We start from the raw sequence: 20,684 nt of genomic DNA on the forward strand, positions 1-20,684 counted from the left end.
TTCTGCAGCTGTTGAAGCAGCTTCTTTTAGCAAAACAAGAGGGCAAGGTTAGATGTTATACCAAGTTTTCAAGCCACTGAAACCGAGGTCACTCGTGTAGGTACAACTGAAAATTCACATCACTGCCAAAGGAACCATTCCAGTTTGCAGGAGACTGGAGATGCAGTCTACTGATGTAGCTAGAGCAACCCATCCAGCAACTGAGCAAAGTTAATAGGCATAGGGATAGCTCCAAAGTTGGAAGAGACCTTAATCTGGTTCCAACTCCCCTGCCATGGGCAGGGACACCTCCCACTAGACCAGGCTGCTCAAAGTCCCATCCAGCCTGGTCTTACACACTTCCAGGGATGAGATTAAGTGATGGACACCACCTCCCTGGAAACATTCAAGGCCAACCTGGACAGGGCCTTGAGCAACCTGATCTAATGGGAGGTGTCCCTGCCCACGGCAGGGGGTTGGAACTAGATGACCTTTAGAGTCCCTTCCAACCCAAACCATTCTGTGACTGTCACTGCTACTCTGCCTTAAACAACACTGCCCCATTCCAGCAGAGAGCACTGCTGGAAGGAATACTCTAACCAGCTCACTGCCATAGTTACCAGGTTATGTCTGAGATTAGCTAGTGCAGAGCATCCCTGGGGAGAAGGGATTTCCAATCACTGTATGTTTGTGTGCTCATCAACTAGAAAAGGTAATTTGCCCATCCTGGGCTATTTGGAGTTTGAGCTGTCTCTACATCAGCTGCTCAGTAACTTTGTGATTGACAGAAGGAAAAAAGCTCTCTATGTTCTACCACAGAGTGCATGCAAAAATAAAATGTCTTTATTTTCAGTATTTGGCTCTAGATGGAAGTGTGAAGTCAAAAATACCTTCAGCAAAGAGGGTAAAAAAAAGGAAAAAAATTAGGGTGCAAGCTATTCTTAGAACAGCAAACTTGGGTCTCCACTGAGAGCCACCCCTGCCGTGGGCAGGGAGAGCCAGCCAGCACCCAACTCCCTGTCACCCCTCCAGCAGCACATGACAACACAGGGCATATGTCTGATCCACAGAGAGCTTGCAAAGGAAAGCTAGCATCAGGCAGACACACACTTACAGACATGCAAACCAACAGCTTAGCAGGGCCTCAAAATGGCACATATGTGAAACATCACCTTCCAGTTACACCGTATGCACGGCACATCTTGGAATCCTGACATGACAATTGAGCAGTCAGGGCTTTGGGAGACATCTCAGAGTGGTGGGACAGCCCTTGCTCTCCCAGCATCTTGCACCACCATCTTGGCCATGCGGTCTCCTCCTCAGGCCATCCAGGAGGTGAACACGTACTTGCCTTCATTTGGTGTTCCTCTCACCATGCTGGGAGCTGTAGCTCCTTTTGTTTTTAAAGGCAGGACAAGGAAAGGGCAGGCATCACAAAAAGCTCTGCCAGAAGACATCATGGTGACAACACCTATCACTCAGGAAGAAACAAGCTTTTCCTTCCTTGAAAACAAATGACACAAAGTATTCTTGCTATCCATCACGTGTTCTTGCTTAAACCAAACCACAGAGATAAACAAACCTTGGAATGTCTGACATATCTTGACCCACAATGCAGCATCCCACCCCAGGAAACAATGCAAGCAATTCTTCCACCACAATGAAGTCCCCATCACCTTGTTGGCTACCTAACTCCATAGTGATTGATCTCTCAGAAGGAACAGCATGTGTTACAGACATCAGCAGGAACCTGAGAAACAGGATCCTCTTCTACTTCCATCTCCCCTAGACTCAGGATGGTATTTACCATTTCACAGAGCATACTGAGACTTCAGGAATTGTTGTCATTCCAGTTTGCCACAAAATGCAAACCATTTTGAAATCCTGCACAAACAGAAAGGATTGTTCTCCACCTAATCCTGGGGTAGGCCAATGCATGAGAACAGTCTACAATCAACCTTCAGCCGCCAGTGCTGCGTTTCACTCAGCTACACAACAGCAGCCATCCACCGCCTTTTTCCTTGCCCACAGGATACTGTGATGCACAATGGCTGCTGAAGCCCTCCAAGTACATTCTCCATTGCTGACATCTACCTCTCTGTGAGTGGTGCTCGTTTGGGTTTGCTTGAGGTTTGAGGGTTTTGTATTATTGTTAAGGCAAGGCCCTCTGAGTCACCAGAAATAGGAGGGGGAGAAGCCAACCTGGGGTGAGAAAGGAGAAGAAAGAACGAACGTACCACTCGGAGACTGCTCTCTGCTACTGTCCAGGCTTGTTACAGAGGTAGCTCTTAAGCAAACTTCACCAACAGGGGAATGAAGAAAGAAACCACTTTTGATAGATAATCTAGATTCACATTCCATACACATCTTTTTCCTTCCAAACAGAGCTGAATACTGTTTCCACCTGAGCACAAGCCCTCAAAGTTTCCAGAACAGCAGTACAGCATAAGCTTTCCATTGAAGTTAACAAGTGCATACAGGGCAGTGTTCCTTTAGCACCTGAAGTTCCTGAACCCTCTGGATAAAGCCAACACTGCCTTTTTTCATGCTCTGAAGTGACTTCACCAATGTCACTGTGTTCCCTCATTAGCTAATGGTTGCTTCCCCAGGCACCCCAGCTTCCACACCTGCACCTCTCTTCATCAGACTTGCTAATCCTACCTGCTACAAGTGGGCAATGCTGGAGAAGAACAAAAGAGTGACTTCAGTCCTCTACTGAGGAAACATTTTCATAACTAACTCTAAACCTGCAATTCTTTCACTACAGATGAGAAAATACTGTTCTGGCTAATAAGTCCTCTAATCAGCAGTTAATGATTTGTGTGTGCATACAGGAATACAAACCCATCCTAAGGCTCTCTCTGTACTCTCACGGGTCGCACACCTACACATACACTTACACACACCTCCTGACTCCACCAGCAGCCCAGGCTACCCAGAATGCCATTGTGGAAAATATTTGTAACAAATCTTTTCTCCAGACCTGCTCCTTCAATCTTCTTGGCACTGAAGGCTGGAAATTTTTGTCTTGATATGTTACAGTTCACATGAATAGCAAACCAGAGAATTCAATTCAACTTCTGATGCAAGAACCAAGTTCAGCTTTCTGTGTCCCAAACCTGAACACACATTGCAGAGGGAAGACTCAAGCTGTAATTGTCAGGTCTTGCTAAGCACAAGGGATGCTCAAAAACTAGGCATCTACAGAACCTGCTAAGGGGAGAAGGCCCTTTAATTGGAAAGCAGACATTCAGTGTGTTCAAACAAAACAATATTCATAGACAGCAGCTAATGAGCACACCCTCGTCACAGTGTATTTATCCTAACCCAAAACTGGCCCTCGATCCTAAGAGCCCTGCATCTAAGTGTTGCTTGACACTGTCTTGGAATAAAACTGGGGTAACACATCATGCAGAGTAACTTAGATATTCACTATCTAAATAATTAATTTTAAAAATGATATACATATTTAAAGCTTTTCCAGGTTCCAGTGAAATGCTCTTACGTTTCTGTAGAAAAAGAACATCTCTTTCCTTCAAGCATTCAAGTAGGCTCTAAGCAACACCACAACATACACACATGTCCTTCTTTTGTGGGAGAAGAAAACAGAGTTATATGCAACTTGTACAGAGCACTGACCCACCACCACGCTGCACAGGGGAATGTGCTTCCTGTGCACAAGCAGACTGCTGGAAAAATTGTGACTTAATACTCAGTTTACTTACAGATTTGTTGTCCAGCCTGCAAGATCTCCACTGTCCATAATGAAGTGATTTCCATCCAGGAGCCCAGGGGGGCTGCTGGAAAAGGCAGGCGTTGGAGATTGGGAAGAAAGAGAATCCGTACTCCCGGTTGGGGTGTCTTCTCTGGGAGAAGTGTGGCTGTCAGCTACAAAAGAAAGCAAAAATCAGAAGGATATGAAAAGAATCTATCTGCTCACGAGCCAAAGAAGTTGCTTTGGTAACTGTGCTGAAATAAGTACAAGAAGAAACCTTCCTGTCCCATCTTCACAGGGTATTTTGGAAGACAAGCAGTCCCCCAGCACTTCCTCAGAAGATACCAATGCTCAGTTTCCCCCACCATTATCACCAGACTCTCTTGTTGAGACCAGGACTGCCCAGGCCCCTTTCAGCACCTGTTTTAGGTGGATGAAATACTAGATTTTGGGAGGTTATTTTTAGACTAACACATCAGTGTGCCTCTCTACAAACACACTCTCTAAAAAGAAGTTAATACACCCTTGAGAAAACGCTGGCTCCCAGGTACCAGGAGCACAATCTATCAAACACGAAACAATGACATTTAGAAAGGTCAGCATAAGCAGGAGATCTCTGACAAACAGGCAATACCCAAGAATGTTACTTTTATTACTCCTTTTCAATGGTTACTTCTAAAGAGGAGTCACTGCATTCTGCTCTACTATTTGTTTTCACAGGCTGCTCTTAGGATATCACTCGGGAGGCAACACATCCAGATAGGACTGCTTAAGAAAATGTTAGAGACACACCATTGCTATCCCAGACAGAAAAGCTTAGCAGCATGTCCCAGCACTCAGCAAACCATGCTGACACAGCTATGCAAAGAGCAGGCTCTCTGCTGCAGTGCTAACCTTCACCAGCACAGCTTTTTGCTTTCAGATGGGTATTTAAACATTGCTTTCACATTTCAGAAGTTCTAAAGGAGGTGTATGAAATGAGGATGATCACCTTGAGTACTGCGTTCACTTGTGGGGCCCTCGCTACAGGAAGAACATTGAGGTGCTGGAGTGGGTCCCGAGAAGGGCAGTGAAGCTGGGGAAGGGTCTGGAGAACAGGGCTGGTGAGGAGCAGCTGAGGGAGCTGGAGCTGTTTCATCTGGAGAAGAGGAGGCTGAAAGGAAAACTACCCTCTCTGCTACTACAAAAAAGGTGGTTGGAGTGAGATGGGTGTTGGTCTCTTATCCCCAGTAACAAATGATAGGAGTAGAGGAAATGGCCTCAAATTGCCCCAGGGAAAGTTTAGGTTGGACATGAGAAGAAACTTCTTCTCTGAAAGGGTTCTCAAAGCCTGGCACAGGCTGGCCAGGGAGGTGGTTGAATCCTCATCCCTGGAGAGGTTTCAAAGAGGCAGAGATGTGGTGCTGAGGGCCATGGCTTAGCAGCAGACTTGGTAGAGTTAGAGAATGGCTGGACTCAATCTTCAAAGTCTTTTCCAACCACAACAGTTCTATGATTCAGTGACTGAGGTGCTCAGCACAGCTGAGCTCAGTGTCTCAAATGGGGCCTGTGGCTGTTTTCAGATAATTAATATTTAAGAGTAATTTCCAGCCCCCCTTTACAAAGCTCCCTACATTCTTTCCTCTTCTGTCCATCCTACTCCAACTAACACTTGTGAACAAGCCCCCCCCCACCACAATCAAGAAGCCACTCTAGAGTGGATTAGATCCCACAGTCTTGGTAAAGAGTTCTTCTGCTCCTTCCAGACCAAACTCTTGCGGGGAGAGAAGGAGGAAATGAACCACCAAGTCTTAACACAGCATCACAATAATGTGATCAAAAGCTGTTACAATATTGTGCATGCTAGACAAGTTGTGCCTCCCACATGCAGCACAAGGTGAAGACCTGTAGCTTAGAATTTTAAGTGAATTGGCATCTGCACAGTGAACAACTGAGCTTAATTCTACTCCATCAAGCCTAGGCAATACTGTTGCAATAGTTTACTTTTTCCCCCCTTAATTAATGAGAAATGCAACAACAGTGAAATGTGGACAATGAAAATCAAATCTATAAATGTGTAAAGAAAAATTCTTCTCATAGTTTTTTATTACTGCTTCAACCAGTTCAATTCCTCCTGCTCCAAAAGCACACAAGCCTGCTTCCCCAGCCACCTCATCCTCACCCCCTCCCAGCAGCATTCGGAGAACATCTCCCCTAGAGAGTACGATGACATACAGCTGAAAACACCAAAATGATAAAAGTCATCATCTGGAAATTTCTCCCTAAAGCAGCTGCTAATTTAAGGGTCTAAATTAGCCTGTAGTAACAAAGTGTGATTAGCTGTGAGGAGGAGAACGTTAACCTGGCAAAGTGAGTCACCCAGGCTCCAGCCCAATCCTGCTCACCTCACACCTCCTCGCTGCACCCGGGCCACACTGCTGCTGCGCACGGTTACGTGACACGACATGAGAGCCGTGGGAGTGTCAGGTGAAAACTAATTAATTACATCTCATTTGCAGAAGTATGTGTCACAGTGATAAAGATCTGAGAGCTTAGACAGTAATACTGCAATTTGACTTCACAAATTCCTTCAAACTGAGCAGACTTGAGTCCTTTTAATTCATCACAAGTTCTTTCCCAACTCGGAGTACTGATCAAACTACATACAGCATATTAGATGCAACCCCCCCTTGCCTCAGCCATTCACTGAATGCTACTAAACCAGCAGTATCAAGGATTAAAGAATGTTCTTTAACATTCTGAGTATGACCAGCTGGCCACACCTCCCTGCAGACAGCACAGGGGGGTTCTGTTGAATTGTTTCTCAGAGCACACGAGAAGAAACCAAGAGTTAAAGCAAAAGCATTTCAGTCACGCACCGCAGGGGCACGACTGGAGAGCCCAGCACACAGGCAATTGTATTTGACATTATCACAAATGCAACTGTGTGGTAAAGCTTTCCTCAAGTTTTACTTCTTCCTTCCCTTCCTTTCCAAGCCAGTGTTTTCTCACGGTCAGTACTCACTGCACTCTCAAGAGCAGGACTGGGTTTGGAACACTAAAAAAATCAGGTACTTCAACAGGAAAACCTTCAAAGGCACTTCACATGCCTGATGTTTGCAGCTACCTGGTTTTGTAAACAAAGCCAAAAGCTGTTTGTAAACCATCCCTTCAATCAAGGAAAGGCAATTCCCTGTAACTGCAAAACCAGAAGACTAATGATTACCTAGCACATTTTCATGACTAAAAATAATACATCCTCAAAACCTAAGTCTTTGAAATATAGCTGCCATTAATTTCAACAGTACAGAGATTTCATCCTTTATGGTGGTGACAAAAAGCTTTGTTAACTTCAGAAATCACGGAAACTTCTGTGCATGGCAGAGGCCACAAAATTGTGCCTGGTTACCTCTTTATTATGGTTCCTCTCCCTAGTAACAAGTGATAGGGGGAGAGGAAATGGCCACAAATTGCACCAGGGGAGGTTTAGGTTGGATATTAGATGGAACTTCTTCACAGAAAGGGTCCTCAAAGACTGGCACAGGCTGCCCAGGGAGGAGGTTGAATCCCTGTCCCTGGAGGTGTTTCAAGGAAGCAGAGATGTGGTGCTGAGGGACATGACTTAGCACCAGGCTCAGCAAAGCCAGATAATGGTTGGACTTCGTGGTCTTAAAGGTCTTTTCTAACCAGAATAATTCTATGATTAATTTTAGCAACCTGCTTTGATTAGTGCCCATCCTCTGTCAGGTCAAACTGTATCTTCCAACAAGCCCTTGTCTGAAGGCATCAGCAGATGATAAAGGTAACGTAGTATCAGCTGGCTGCTAATTAATACACTCCCTGATTAACACATATCTTCACTTTGTTAGGCTTTCTTTCCAGCATGACCTGTGCAATGTGCAGTGCTAATAATTATAGTAGCTCTCATATCTGGTGTGTTCTGTTTGGGGTTTTTTTGTGGTGTATGGAGGTATTTGAAGGATTTCCTTTATAAGTGCAATGCTACTGTAAAGGATTTTGCTGTTTTGGAATTGCTGTGGTTCAGGCCCAGCCCACACAGCCACTCACTGCCCCCATGTACCTGACCCCTGTGGGGTGGGAAAGAAACTCAGGAGTAAAATCAAAGAATCAGTTTGGTTGGAAAAGACCTTTAAGATCATTGAGTCCAACCCTTCTCTAACTCTGCTGAGGCTGCTGCTAAACCATGGCCCTCAGCACCACATCTCTGCCTTGCTGAAACACCTCCAGGGATGGGGATTCAAACACCTCCCTGGGCAGCCTGTGCCAGCCTTTAAGAACCCTTTCAGTGAAGAAATTTCTTCTAATATCCAACCTAAACTTTCCCTGGGGCAACTTGAGGCCATTTCCTCTCCTCCAATCATTTGTTACCAGGGAGAAGACACCAACACCCATCCCTTCCAAACACCTTTCAGGGAGTTACAGAGGTAAGTTTTGCTCTCAGACTCCTTCAGACTCAACACCCCCAGTTCCCTCAGCCACTCCTCACCAGCCCTGTTCTCCAGACCCTTCTCTGGACCCACTCCAGCACCTCACCATCATTCCTCTAGTGAGGACACACACCCCCCACTGATTTTCATATCCAAGTTCTTTTTAACAGTTCTTCAAAACTTGCAACATATATTGACTGCTAACTATTTCCTCTGTCCCCCCTTCTGTATCCTGCTGCATGGAGCCAGCAGACATCCTAAGCTGCTGGAGATTAAAAGGCCTTTAAAGATTTGACATGGTTTGTTAAAGAGTGTGTTGAGGACATCGCTGGAATGAAATCAGCTTTATGGTTTTCCTTTTACCTCCATATGCAGGGGCTTCCTAGCACTGACAGTTTAATACTGCTACTGCTTCTCTCCTCTGACTCCTCTTCACCTCCAGCACTGTCAGGTTTCTCCCTTCTCTGAAAAGGCTGATTGCCACATCCGACTGACAGGTCCTTTCCAAGAGAAGCTCCAGAAACTTCCTGCTCTTCTTTCCTACCACCTGAATTCTAATGAGCTCTTACACCAGAAAACAGGGAAGATGTGATTTCTTTTCAAGCTCATTTCTATCATTCTTCAGCATGCAGTTTGGTGTTCTTGGTGCCTTCACTTTCTCTCCTTGAAAATGTCAAACCCCCTCCCTTTTCTCTCCCATTACACTCTCATCTTTGGGTGCTAAAGAGTGCCAGAACAGATGAAGGACATGAGGGTTCTCAGTACAAAAGCAGCAAGTCTGTAAGACATCTCATACATTTTTTGTCAACACTACAGCCATCAACTCTTCACCTTTTCTTCTTTATATCTGTGGGAAGCCTCTGAGTGCCTCCAGCTTGGCCATCTTTCCAGAGTTGCCACCAAGCTGCTTCTACGATTCATCTCCTCATCCTACGCAAATAGGTGCAAGCTCCAATTTTACTCTCAACAGTTAAAACTTGTTTCACGTTCTCACCACCTTGTGCATACCATTTGAATCTTTTGACTGCTTGGATCCTTTTAAACTGTCATCTAAATTACCTTCTTGTGTGTCGGCTCTAATCACAACACTCATCCAAGCCTCAGAGCTTTCACTGTGCCTCTGCAAGAGACACTCATGCTTTGCCTTCATGGCTGTTCACAGTTCAGACCAGCCTTATCTTCCAGGTGATACTAAGCATTTACTGGTTGTCTGTACTAACTGTTGTCTGTACTGGTTTACTGTACTAACTGGTAGTCCTTACTATTTGGTTACTAACCAAAATGACCTTCCTCTTTCCCTCCCTCCCTGCCTTTTGTCACAACAAAAAAAATCCCCACCAGGTAAGGAAGTACCTCTACAAACTAAGACTCAGCTCATCTAGTTTGTCTCCAGCAAATACATAATTCTCAAGTCCTTTTCCATTTTGTTTGGATGAGCCTCAGCTAGCAAAGGCTCTCAGACTCTCCATACCAGAAAGCTGAACTTAGCTTATACCTAACTGAGCACGACATGCCTCCCAGTTGCCTTTTCTTCTTCTTTCCATCTGGCTAGTCTAAGAATATTTTTGCTGGCATTCACAGCTGAAAAAAAACCTGAAATACTTTGGCAGTGTCAATAATCAGATCTTTACTCCAAGAATTCTCAAAACAAAAAAGAAAGAAGCCCCACTTGTAACAAAAACTATGAACACCAGAGAGCTAACACCATGAGGTACTTGCTTGAGTGAGAGAGTTTTCTTCCAATTTCAGCTTCAGTAAATTAAAGAATCAAATACTTCACTGTTAAAAGGAAGGTTAATCCTTAGCATCAACATTACAACCAACATCTATAGTTTAATGGTAGCTAGGGGATGAAAGCAGTTCATGGCAGTGAGTATTTCTGGAGTGAGAACTATATGACAGTTTCTAGTGAGATGTGGCAAAATAAGATGATAAAAGACATCTTACTTCACTTCAACACAGTCACACAGTCACATCCCTAGAAAAGGGATGATGAGGAGAGCAAACTTCAGATGATGCAAAACACCTATTACCCCCTTCAAGTCTGACATTTTCTGCATCGTGAGATGGGGAAGCAGCAGCTGCAGTGCTGTGCAGCCACCCATCCTCCCCCATCAGCATCAGAGCTGCAGCCAGCTCTGCGATAACAAACACTCATTCACCATAAATATCCAACTTCCCACAATAAGACAGAGGTTTATCCAAGTAGAAAGCAGCTTTGCTCTGATGTTAATTTGTGACTGTGTTCTATGTTTTCATTTTAAACAGGAACCTCATACACAGATCGGGGACAGAAAAGAAATACGAGTGTCATAAGTATCCTCTGCCAAGTGAGAGCTTAGTTCCATGTGCTACAGCTTCAGCATCCACAGAAACAGGCATGGAAAACATAACTGAAGAGAAGTTGTCTCACATAGTCAATAAAACTCTAAGTGATCCCATGATAGGGAATAACAGAATAGTAAAGGGCTGGAAGGGATCTCTGGAGGTCACCTAGTCCAACCCTCCTACTGAAGCAGGTTCCAACCACTCTGGAAGGGATTTAGCCATTCCCAGAAAGCTGGAGGTAACTCTAATGCAGAAAACCTTGTGTGACAGTCACAGAGACCAGAGGACTCTGCAGTCAAGGATATATTTTCCTAGATGCAGGGCTACACTCTTTGTCCACCATTTACAGAAGACCTCATCCTGCTGTAATCACACCAACAGCCAGGCAAACTCAGGCAGGCTTCTGGTTCTTTAGGGTTTTCTCAGTTCATGAAGTCAGCTCATCTGTTTCTGAGCAAATTAAGACAATGTACTTTTATCACATCACAAAACTAGTTAACAGAATTGTTTATTACTCAGCTCCAGACTACAGAAGTTCCCAGCCTAAGGTGAAGTCCCACAAAATCAAGCTACTAAGGGTCTATTTGTGTGCTCAACAATAATCACAGAAAATGGGAAAACTAAACAAGAAAGTGATTTCACTCTTTCCAAATAATCACATTCCTGCAGACACTTAGAAAAATAGCTTGGCAGTATCAAAAGGGCTCTCAGTGTGCAGCAGCTCCTACAGACTGCAGTACTGCCTTAGAGTGTAGTTAGCTCTGACATAAACTCAGAGGTGACAAACTCACACCCCTGCAACCAAGAGAGCTTTCACGAAGCAAATGGACAGCAGACAGCCCACATGCCCATCAGTCTTGTGCCATCTTTCACAACACAGACATTAAGAATCAGGTCTCTGCCAGCTATTTTTCCCCCTCTCAGACAAAATAATTAACACAACTATTAGTGCTGACTGCAGGGGTTTTTTCCTCAGATAGAGGCCAGCTTTGATATGTTTTCCCAAAGAGCGCAAGTACAAGCACGTGCATCGGAGGCACAAAGGAGCTCTCCTGTAGATGGATTATTTTTCCTAACTCCATCATGATTCAGATTGCCAGGAAAAAAAATGGAAAATAAAAGAGGAAGCTGCACCAGACAGAGTTTGCCTCAAGACTGGCTGATGTAACTCAAGAATTGCAGCCAGAAAGGTGGGTGTCTGAGTTTGCACTAGGAAAGGGAGAGAAATATGCTCATCTGCAGGTTACCTTGGGGCAAGTGGAGTTTTGGGACCAGACCCTGCCCTCCTCCTTTTAGATACTTGTTCTAAAATGCAAAGTTCACTTTTAAACAACCATCATAGACTCATAGAATTATTTAGGTTGGAAAAGACCTTCAGGATCATCGTTCCAGACATACACTTAACCTGTAATAGCAAGCAATTATTTCAATGAACGTCTCTCTCACTGCAGGTCCCCTCTCAAAATTCCTGGGAAATGTTGCTTGAATTGCTTCTTTATGTCAATAAATCCCCACAGACACAGAGAAGTGGAGGGAAGCTTTGTGCTGAGCAAGCAAAAACTAAAATGGGTAAAGAATCCCAATTTATCCCTCAAGCAATGGAAAAGCAGTCGTGGAGACAAGGCTGGGCTGCAAACTGATGACATAACTACGGTTTGAAATCCAACAGAAATCAGACAGATGCAGGCAGCAGTGCTCCTCCTTTTGATTTCTGTATGCTACAAGAGCAGCATCCAAACTCCAAGATTACTCATTTTTCACCAGAGCTCACTTGGCAGGAAACCACACATGACCTCCAGCCTCACCAGGCTGGCCAGATGCCACACATTCATTCCATGGCTAAAAAAAAAATAATGAAAAAATGCAGTGAAGAACTGAAGCTGCTTCCTGACAAATGAGATGAGAAATTAATTGTCCCACAGCTTTCAGAGGCCTTACAAAAAGTCCCTTCCCAGCTCTCCCGTAGCCCCTTCAGGTACTGGAAGGCTGCTCTAAGGTCTCCCTGGAGCCTTCTCCAGGCCAACCATCCCCAATCCCTCAGCCTGTTCCTGTAGGAAAGGTGCTCCAGTCCTCTGTCATTTTTGTGGCCCTCCTCTGGAACTTCTCCAACGTCTTTCTTGTGTTTGGGCTGCAGAGCTGGAGCACTCATCCTACTCAAAGCCATCAGGTGGAAAAAAGCTGACAGATCAGAGAGAATTGTAGGAACCATTCTTGCAGCAAGGTGCAGTACAGACTGTCTTGCATTCTACATGGCAAGCAGCAGCCGTGCTGACCTTCCCCTCACAACCCATAGTGCTGCACCTATTTTGTAAGAGCCCAGCCCTGCGTGCTGCTCAGCTGTTAGCAGCAGCTTTGTAAGCAAGTGCTGCAAGCCCTGATGGCTTTTTGATGTGCCTATGTAGCTGCTTTTCTTTCCATTTCCTCTCCTATGTGCCAGGTTCCAGAAACACTTCCAAGAAGCAGATTCAGAAATAGAAAGAGTTCAAGGCCAGGTTTCACACCTGCAACCTTGCAGCTCTGGGCCATCCCAGGACTGCAGACCAGTCACCTTATTACAAACCCAAGGCTGCCTCTAAGACTCAGGGTTTTGTTCAGTAATTCCAAATCAAGTTTATGGTCTTTACTTATTTGTTTGGGGGCAGGAAGGGATGACAGGAGGGGAATGAGGGCAGCTGTGGAACCATTACACTCATCACCTCTTAAAGGGCTCTTCCAAACTGAATGCCACAGAAGTTGATGCAAATTAATTTGTTATCCCATTTAAGCCACTGTCTCACTCCAATTCCCACCAGAAACAAATAAATCAAAAAGAGCTACTTCTGTTCAACACTAACACCATCATTCCTGCTGGGCCAGGTCGCTCTAGCTCCCCTGCAAAACAGTTCAATAATCTGAGTCTCTGGCAATGAAACAAGGTCAAAAAACCCAAAGCCCTGCTTGCTTTTGCTACAAAACAATATAACAGATATAAAGTTGTGAGGGAACAAAGCTTACTCTGCATTGTCTTCTCCAAGAAGCATAGACAGGGTTCTCTTCTGCTATAGACTGACCAAATGGGAAATGAAGATGCAATGCCATTTGTAGGAGAAGAGGATAAGCAACTCCCTGTTCTAGCTAACCCTCTTTCTCCCTCTGCCACAGGGAGACAGAGAATGCAAAGTCGTTTGTGCTTAGCTGGGGGACTGCAAACCCCAGGAGCTTCTGCATTGCTACTCAACATGCTCTGAAAGTAATTCAGAAAGTAAAAAGGGGGAAAGAAAAAACAATGTAAAAAAAAAAAATCAAAGGAGAGGGGAGAATGAAAACAAACAAATAAATAAATGCAACAAACTAAAACACCATTTCCAGAAAAAAAAAGGGGGGGGGGGGGGAGGGCAAAAAAGCATAAAATGATCTCGTGTTTTCACTTAAGAAGGGGAAAAAACCACACCACCAACCAAGCAAGCTCTGGAAATGATCCTAATACAAATCTCAGCCAAATCTGCATTTTGCTGAAAGAAGAACTTTGGGGTTAGGCTACATATGAAAGTAGCTCAGGGTTCCCCATTAAATCCAACTCTGCTTGAGACACTGAGGTGTCGAAAAACTTCAGAGAGACAATTCAGTTCCTGGCTTACCACAGGGGGAAGAGGTGGAGAGAAAAACAGAAACAAACAAACAAAAAACACACCACAAAAAAATCCAAACCCACAATACCACCCACCCAAAACACCAAACCCAGGCAGCATCATCTCTGACTTAAGTCTGCCTCTCAGGAAATGAAGATCCTTATGTAGTAAATATCCTGCTCGAATGGTTTGCAAATGGCTTTAATCATCTCCGTGCCAGCACAAGGCAGATCGAGGTGCTAGCAGAAAGCTCCGCGGCTAATTACTAGAAGGCAAAAATCAAGATTTTTATCAAGCCTCGCGTGTGTTCTTCAGCCATCAGCTCTGGCAGTGTTTATGTCACACTGACATTCTGGGTGGCTGCTGCGTAGGTTGTGTGTGCACTCGAGAAGCCTCCCGACCTGCAAACGTGCCTTTGAAAAGCAAAGCTGGCCCCGGCCCTGCGATTCCAGCTCAAGCAGGGGACTCTGCAGCCTGTGAACTCCCTGCAGCAGCTGATCCTTAAAGACTTGTTTCCGCCTTTCCAACAATTTCCTGGTTTGCATAACAATCCTGAAAGCAAGACACACACAAGGAGTTTTCCAGCGCTGAGATTTGGGTGGTGTTGTTTGGTGGTTGGGTTTTTTTTTGTTGTCTCCAACATACTTCTGGTTCCAAGGCGTGGAAAATATTTATCTGTAAGTACAATAACTGCAGAGATATATTTGTCTACAAATATATTTACACATAAATATGGATCAGCTACTTGGTTTTGAAACAAGATTATGATAATTTTGCCATATCCAGGAAACACAAAACACTGGCTTATGCCTGGTGCTTAACTCATGCCATTGTGAATAAAGAGGGGGGGGAGGGAAGGGGTTTAATGTTTAATTTCCTGTTAAAAACACACACAGGATAAAATCTTCCAAAGAGCAGTTATAAAACATGCATTTGCTAGCCAAGAAACTAGGTAAATATGGAACGAAGCCCAGGCTCACTTTTATTCCTTCCCCCCCTTTCTCCAAAGAACAGAGTAGCTGAAGGCCATGGTGCCTATTTGGAGGCACTGAGCTCTCCTAGATGACTAGATAATTAATGAGTCTGGCTGATGGTGCACCCTGCATCCAGTGGGGTAGCTCCTCAGACAATGCAGTGACGCAGTTGGGCTCAAGGTACTGTACTGCCATGAAACTGCACACCTGCCAGACAGCCTGCTGCTGACCACCTCACTGACACAGACACAAATCACAGAATGGGGGGGGCTGGGAGAGACCTCTGGAGGTCATCGAGTACAACCCCCCTGCCAGAGCAGGATCAGACAGTGTAACTCACACGAGAACACATCCAGGCAGCTTTGGAATGCCTCCAGAGGAGGAGACTCCATGACCTCTCTGGGGAGCCTGCTCCAGGGCTCTGGCTCTCTCTACCCTCAAAGGGAAGAGTTTTTCCTCATGTTTAGGTGGAACCTCCAGGAATCCAAGTTGTGTCACTGGACACCACTGAGAAGAATCCAGCTCCATCCTCCTGACATTCACCCTACTTATAAACATTAATGAGATCCCCCATGTTAAAATAAGTATTAGCACATCCTTGGGACCTACCACCAGTGACAACAGACAGAACACCACTGCCACTACAGCCTGGAGATACTACAGAAGGTATTGCTTTAGAAGGTACAAGGGGAAATACTGTTTCCAGACCCCACTGAAACTCAGTGCCATCCATTATGAACTGCAGCAGTTCAGCCTCCATCACAGTTCTACCATGCATAAAGATGGATTCTGCAATTTCCCACACCAAAACTGCCAGCCAGGCACCAAATTCCTGCATGGTATAGAACAGTTACAGCCTCTAACAATCCCAGCTCTTCTCTTTGTTGGGATGCCCCAATTAGACAAGACCAGGGCCTGCATTTAGGAGAAAATGAACAAGTCCTCAACAGTAACACTGAATTCTTGGGTCTATGATGAAAATAATCCAGCAAATACTTTCTGCCTCCTGCGTTAGGGTCAAAGTCACTGTGGACTGAGGTCCCAAGTGAAATTCCTTGCACCATGGAACTGGAGAATTGCTGGGATTCATATTCAAACTCAGACCTAAACAACTTTGTGAGTGGCTTCAGTTTTGTTTTGTTTTTCAAATGAGGATCAATTTATTATTGCAGATACAATCCCAGAGCTTTCTTAGCTGTTGTCAGTATGTTATTCAAATTAACACAGTTTAAGCTTTTTAAGTTGATGCTCCTTAAAGCCCTCCTCCTAGCCAAGGCAATTAGCCTCATACTTGATGCAAGGAAAGAGAGGCACAGAGATTCTGTACCTCTCTGGTGAATTCAAGCTGATGGCAGGCACAGTGTATTTCTTGCAGCCTCTTTGTAAAACTGGCTTTGAGACAACAAACAGTCCTGAGTTTGTTTCCAAAACCTGCACTTAACAGCTGCTGTAGATATTTGTGCTCTTTCCTTATGAAACCAACCACTGCTGGTCGCTGATTTAATTGCAGCTCATCAGTGGATCTTGCACTGCTGCACAAGTGCCAAACCTTCCTGTTTATTTTGACTTGCTGATAACTGGACTTTGTGCCCCGATCCCATGATTCTTCTTGTGAAAAGACAATTGACTAACAACATTGGGAGGAAGAAAGGGAATAGGGTGGAGAAAAACAGTAACACAAAATGAGCCCTGACTTGCCTTCTCAGTACTGTAAGTACCCCCAAGCAATGAAATCTCAGGAAAACGATTATGCTGCTGGCCCACAGTCAGAATGTGTAAGACGTTAGACACCCTTTGCCTCACTCTGTGCTGCTACAGCAGACTCTATGCAAAAGCAAGGTAGTTTGTGTGTTGGGGTTTTGTAGCTTCTCAACTGTGAGGCAAGTTTACAAGTATTTACTGCTAGTTACATCAAGGTATTAAAGATGCAAGTGAAGCAGTAGTGGTCTCTAGTGCAGTGGTGACCTGAGCCTTTAATCCAGATGAATTTAACGGTGGAGTGCATTAGCTCTTCTCATAAAAGATCTGCTTTAATTTTAGTTCTCTCTCCATTTATCTTATGGCTGTGTAATCTTCAGTAGAGGTCAAAGAGATTTCCCCAAAGGAACAGGAGCTGCTGCTTTCTCAGAGGGAAAAAAAAGTATATCTAAGACAGCCTGTCCTACTTTTAAACATATGTCAAAGGACAGTGCTGTCTGTGCTCTCCTTTCTCTGCACCCTCCTTGCCTCTCTGTGTGCTCCAAAGCAATTAAACAAGCATGCATGTGCATGCAAACACATACAAATGAAACATGAAAACATCTACTGGAGATAGGATATGCAGCCCATCTGCTGCAAAGCCTGAAATTACTGCTAACATCTTACCATCATCCAGCTCAAGACAGAGATTGTAAACAGCCAGAGGCCTCTTAATACGTTGTCCTTGTCTTCTTGATTGCCTTGGTGGGGCATTTGGAGGAGACACTGACATAGAGATTGGCTCGGGGAAAGTGGCATCAGGCAGGGTTTTGAAAATCTGCAATCAAGAACACAAAGGGTGTTAATTATTTATCACCAAGAGCAACCTGTGTAATGCAACTGTAAACCATTATCAAACAACATTTGTTTTGGATTCCATTCAAAGCCAAGCAGGAGCCAAAAAATCCATTCCTTCAAGTTTGGGAGTATGCCGTGGGTTTTTAATGAGTGCTTTGTAAATAAATAAATAACTGCACTATCCTATGAAAATAAAGCAAGAGCACTGTCTGCACGTTAACCAAGCTGCAAAACAGATAATCCAAAGGCAAAATATTTGCAGCCATACTTGCCAGTTCGGCTGGAGGAGAGAAGGGGGGAAAGAGGGATACAAACTTTATGAGCCAGCGAACAGAAAGCTCTCTAGCTTTAGCTGGGACCTGCAGCTTGGCTTTGCAGCACCTGTGCTGTGGTTGCAACGTTGGGCATTTTAATCCAAAAACCCCCAAACAACAAACACCAAAGCATGCTCTTGGAGAGACCCATGGGGAAACGTTGAGGGCAAAGTGCCTGCACTGAGAAATCCCCAGCAGCACAGCACGTGAGACATTTTGAGCTTGCAGTTCCGTATCGACTCACATCCACGGCAAACAATGGCACTCACAAGGACACACGCAACCAGAGGGCGTTCTTTGTCACCACTCCATCTTTTGAGCCACCACCAGCAGCATAGCACCACCCCGTATAAAACACCACGTCATTCCTCTCTGGAGTCACCAGCAACCCAGATTGACTCAGCCTGATGACATTTCTGCTGTAACTGTCACACACAAGGCACAGTCCAATGATGGCGATTTACTTCTTCAAAGTGACCGCTACACTGATGCACAACTCAGCAGCAGCCTTTCACTAGTGGTCATGGCAGATTCACATGAACAAGTCAGCTTAATATGCATTTCATCAACAACAAACCAGCAGAGAAAGATAAACACAAACAGCAACTGCACAAGACAAGCCTTGTGTCTATACAGCAGCTTACAGCAATGCAACATGGTAATACAGATATAATATAGATATAATGTTATATATCTATATATAATGGAGATATAATCAAACAGTACATAGTGGTCTCTTCCTCTGCACCTTCACATTGCCATCTATCTGTATAGGAAAGATGATAAAGACAAGACTCACACTCAATTTTTGAAGGAGAAGCTGTTCCTGGAGCAGAAATTCATGTAGAAAGTATATAGAAATGCCACAGAAAAGCCATTTTTGGGTTATTACAGCACATGTCAGGTGTAGCATGAAGCTAAAAGCCAGCCAAAATAGTCTTAGAGGTGAGAAAAATGCTATAAGTAGGCATTAGAGACATCATGTGAGAAGTGTAAGAAACTCTACATGCCATCATAGCCTGGCCTGTTAACCCTGCACATTAACACATGGAGGAATAAGATGAGCCAGAATCCCCACTGGTTTGCAGCACTTAAATCGTCACTCCAGTACTGGCATGTAGAAGACTGTACTGCTACAAAAGACTCAGAAATACCATTTTCCATGAAAACTGAAGAATGGTCCTACTTCCAAAGCTGGGCAGCAGCGGGCTGGAGGCCTACAGAAGGTGTGCAAAGGAAAGCTCCAGGGGAATTAGCCCTTCCATCTCCATAAGTGAAGGTTGAAGTTGCATGGTTTTACCCTCCCCACAGCAACTTCCCCATACCAGTGTTTCCTACTCCTTCACATGCCCATGAATGAAGGATTATGAGAACGAGCCAAACAGTGCAAGGAACTCTCCAAACCCAAAATATTTATAAAGAAGAAAGGAAAGAGTCCAACCTGGTTCTCCCCTGGACAGCCCCAGCAGTGCTCTCAGAGAGTGACAAAGCTCTAATTGTGCTGCGAGTGCTAAAGCCATTTCTCAAGCCATGATGCAAGGCATGATCATAACAAAATCCAGCGTGCACCTAGATGGCACTTGGCTAACAGTCCCACACTGCCCCCTTATGTGGAAATTAAAGGAAGAAATATTTGCTGCTGAAAAAATGCAGAGTGCCACAACTTTAAATGCCAGCTTTTCCACAGGCCAGGCGCTGCATGTGGGCTCGCTGGCAAACAGCTCTCTGCCAAGAGGTTTCAGTGTGTTGTTCCTATGTCACATCCCACAGCTGTGTTTATTTGTACTGCCTTATCCAGGCCATCTCCACTGAAATTAAAGATGGTGAGGAGAATAGGTATTCTCCAGGAGTACTTCACAAGAGAAGAGTCTTCTTGGAGGCAGTTAGAGGACTTGCAGTGGTTGCTGCAAAGTTCTTAAGTGCTTTTTCCTCATCTCCCACAAATATTTCAAGATGCTCTTCTGAAACTGTTAGCATAAGAAACCAGCAGAGTCCCCAAAGCAAAACACAATACAGAAACCCATAAAGGTGATCCCTTCTCAATGACAGTGCCAGACAGGACGATGAATTTGAGGCAGGTAGGAATCCAAGTAGATTTCTAATTGCAAGTAGCTGTGTGATGTGAAAAAAAAATATAGTCAGTATGCTCTGGTTTATAGAGGAGAAACTCCTATCCAGTTAAGAGGAGAGAATACTGAAGCAGTGAAGCTACACTTCAGACAGCAGCAGTCCAGCATATGCTGCCTAACCTCACAGTGACACGGGTGGCAGATGTGCTGCCCATGAGCTGTCTCATAATCAAACACAAGCTAGGGTACCCAGTACTCTCTCTCACTCCGATGGTAACTGTATCACCTCTGTGTGCATTTCATTTAATGGCAGAGCTGGGACAAGTGTTTCCCAACAGCACTGCTCAGAGCAGCCCAGTGCTATCCAGCCAGAGCACTGGGCTGATGGCAGGCAGTCTTCTGCAGTCCCCTTCTGCTTTCAAGGCACTCAGGAGAGCATCAGCCCTATCCCTTATTTTACCTCACTCTGCTCTCAGCTCCTTGTAACAGGTTGGTAGGGAAGTTTCATTTCTGAGATGAAGTCAGTAAGCAGGATATTGCTTTCTAGGGAGCAGAGGTCAGCTCCCAAGAGCTCCCAAGTAGCATGAAGCCACTTCCTTCTGTACAGTCATTGAGACCAGAGTAAAGGACCACACAAACTCCATTCCCTCACTCCTACGTTTCTCTGATGCAATGTTACAAGCTGGAGCACTTCTGTCCTTGCGCTCACTCTCTCCCTCCACAGAGCAGAAAGGG

The 20,684-nt window shown here is 44.7% G+C and overlaps 1 protein-coding gene across 2 annotated transcripts in view; it reads right to left on the minus strand.

Moving 5' to 3' along the window:
• The window catches only part of ARHGAP10 (Rho GTPase activating protein 10), a 127,234-nt gene that overhangs the window by 24,239 nt on the left and 82,311 nt on the right, over positions 1–20,684 (minus strand). For both annotated transcript variants that reach the window (XM_054172633.1, XM_054172634.1), the window contains exons 19-20: positions 17,396–17,546; positions 3,705–3,867 (exon numbers count right to left, since the gene is read on the minus strand). In XM_054172633.1, the coding sequence (XP_054028608.1) occupies positions 3,705–3,867; positions 17,396–17,546 (314 nt within the window). The remainder of the gene's footprint in view (positions 1–3,704; positions 3,868–17,395; positions 17,547–20,684) is intronic.

Source organism: Dryobates pubescens, chromosome 24 (genome assembly GCF_014839835.1).
Source record: "Dryobates pubescens isolate bDryPub1 chromosome 24, bDryPub1.pri, whole genome shotgun sequence".
NCBI lineage: Eukaryota > Metazoa > Chordata > Aves > Piciformes > Picidae > Dryobates > Dryobates pubescens.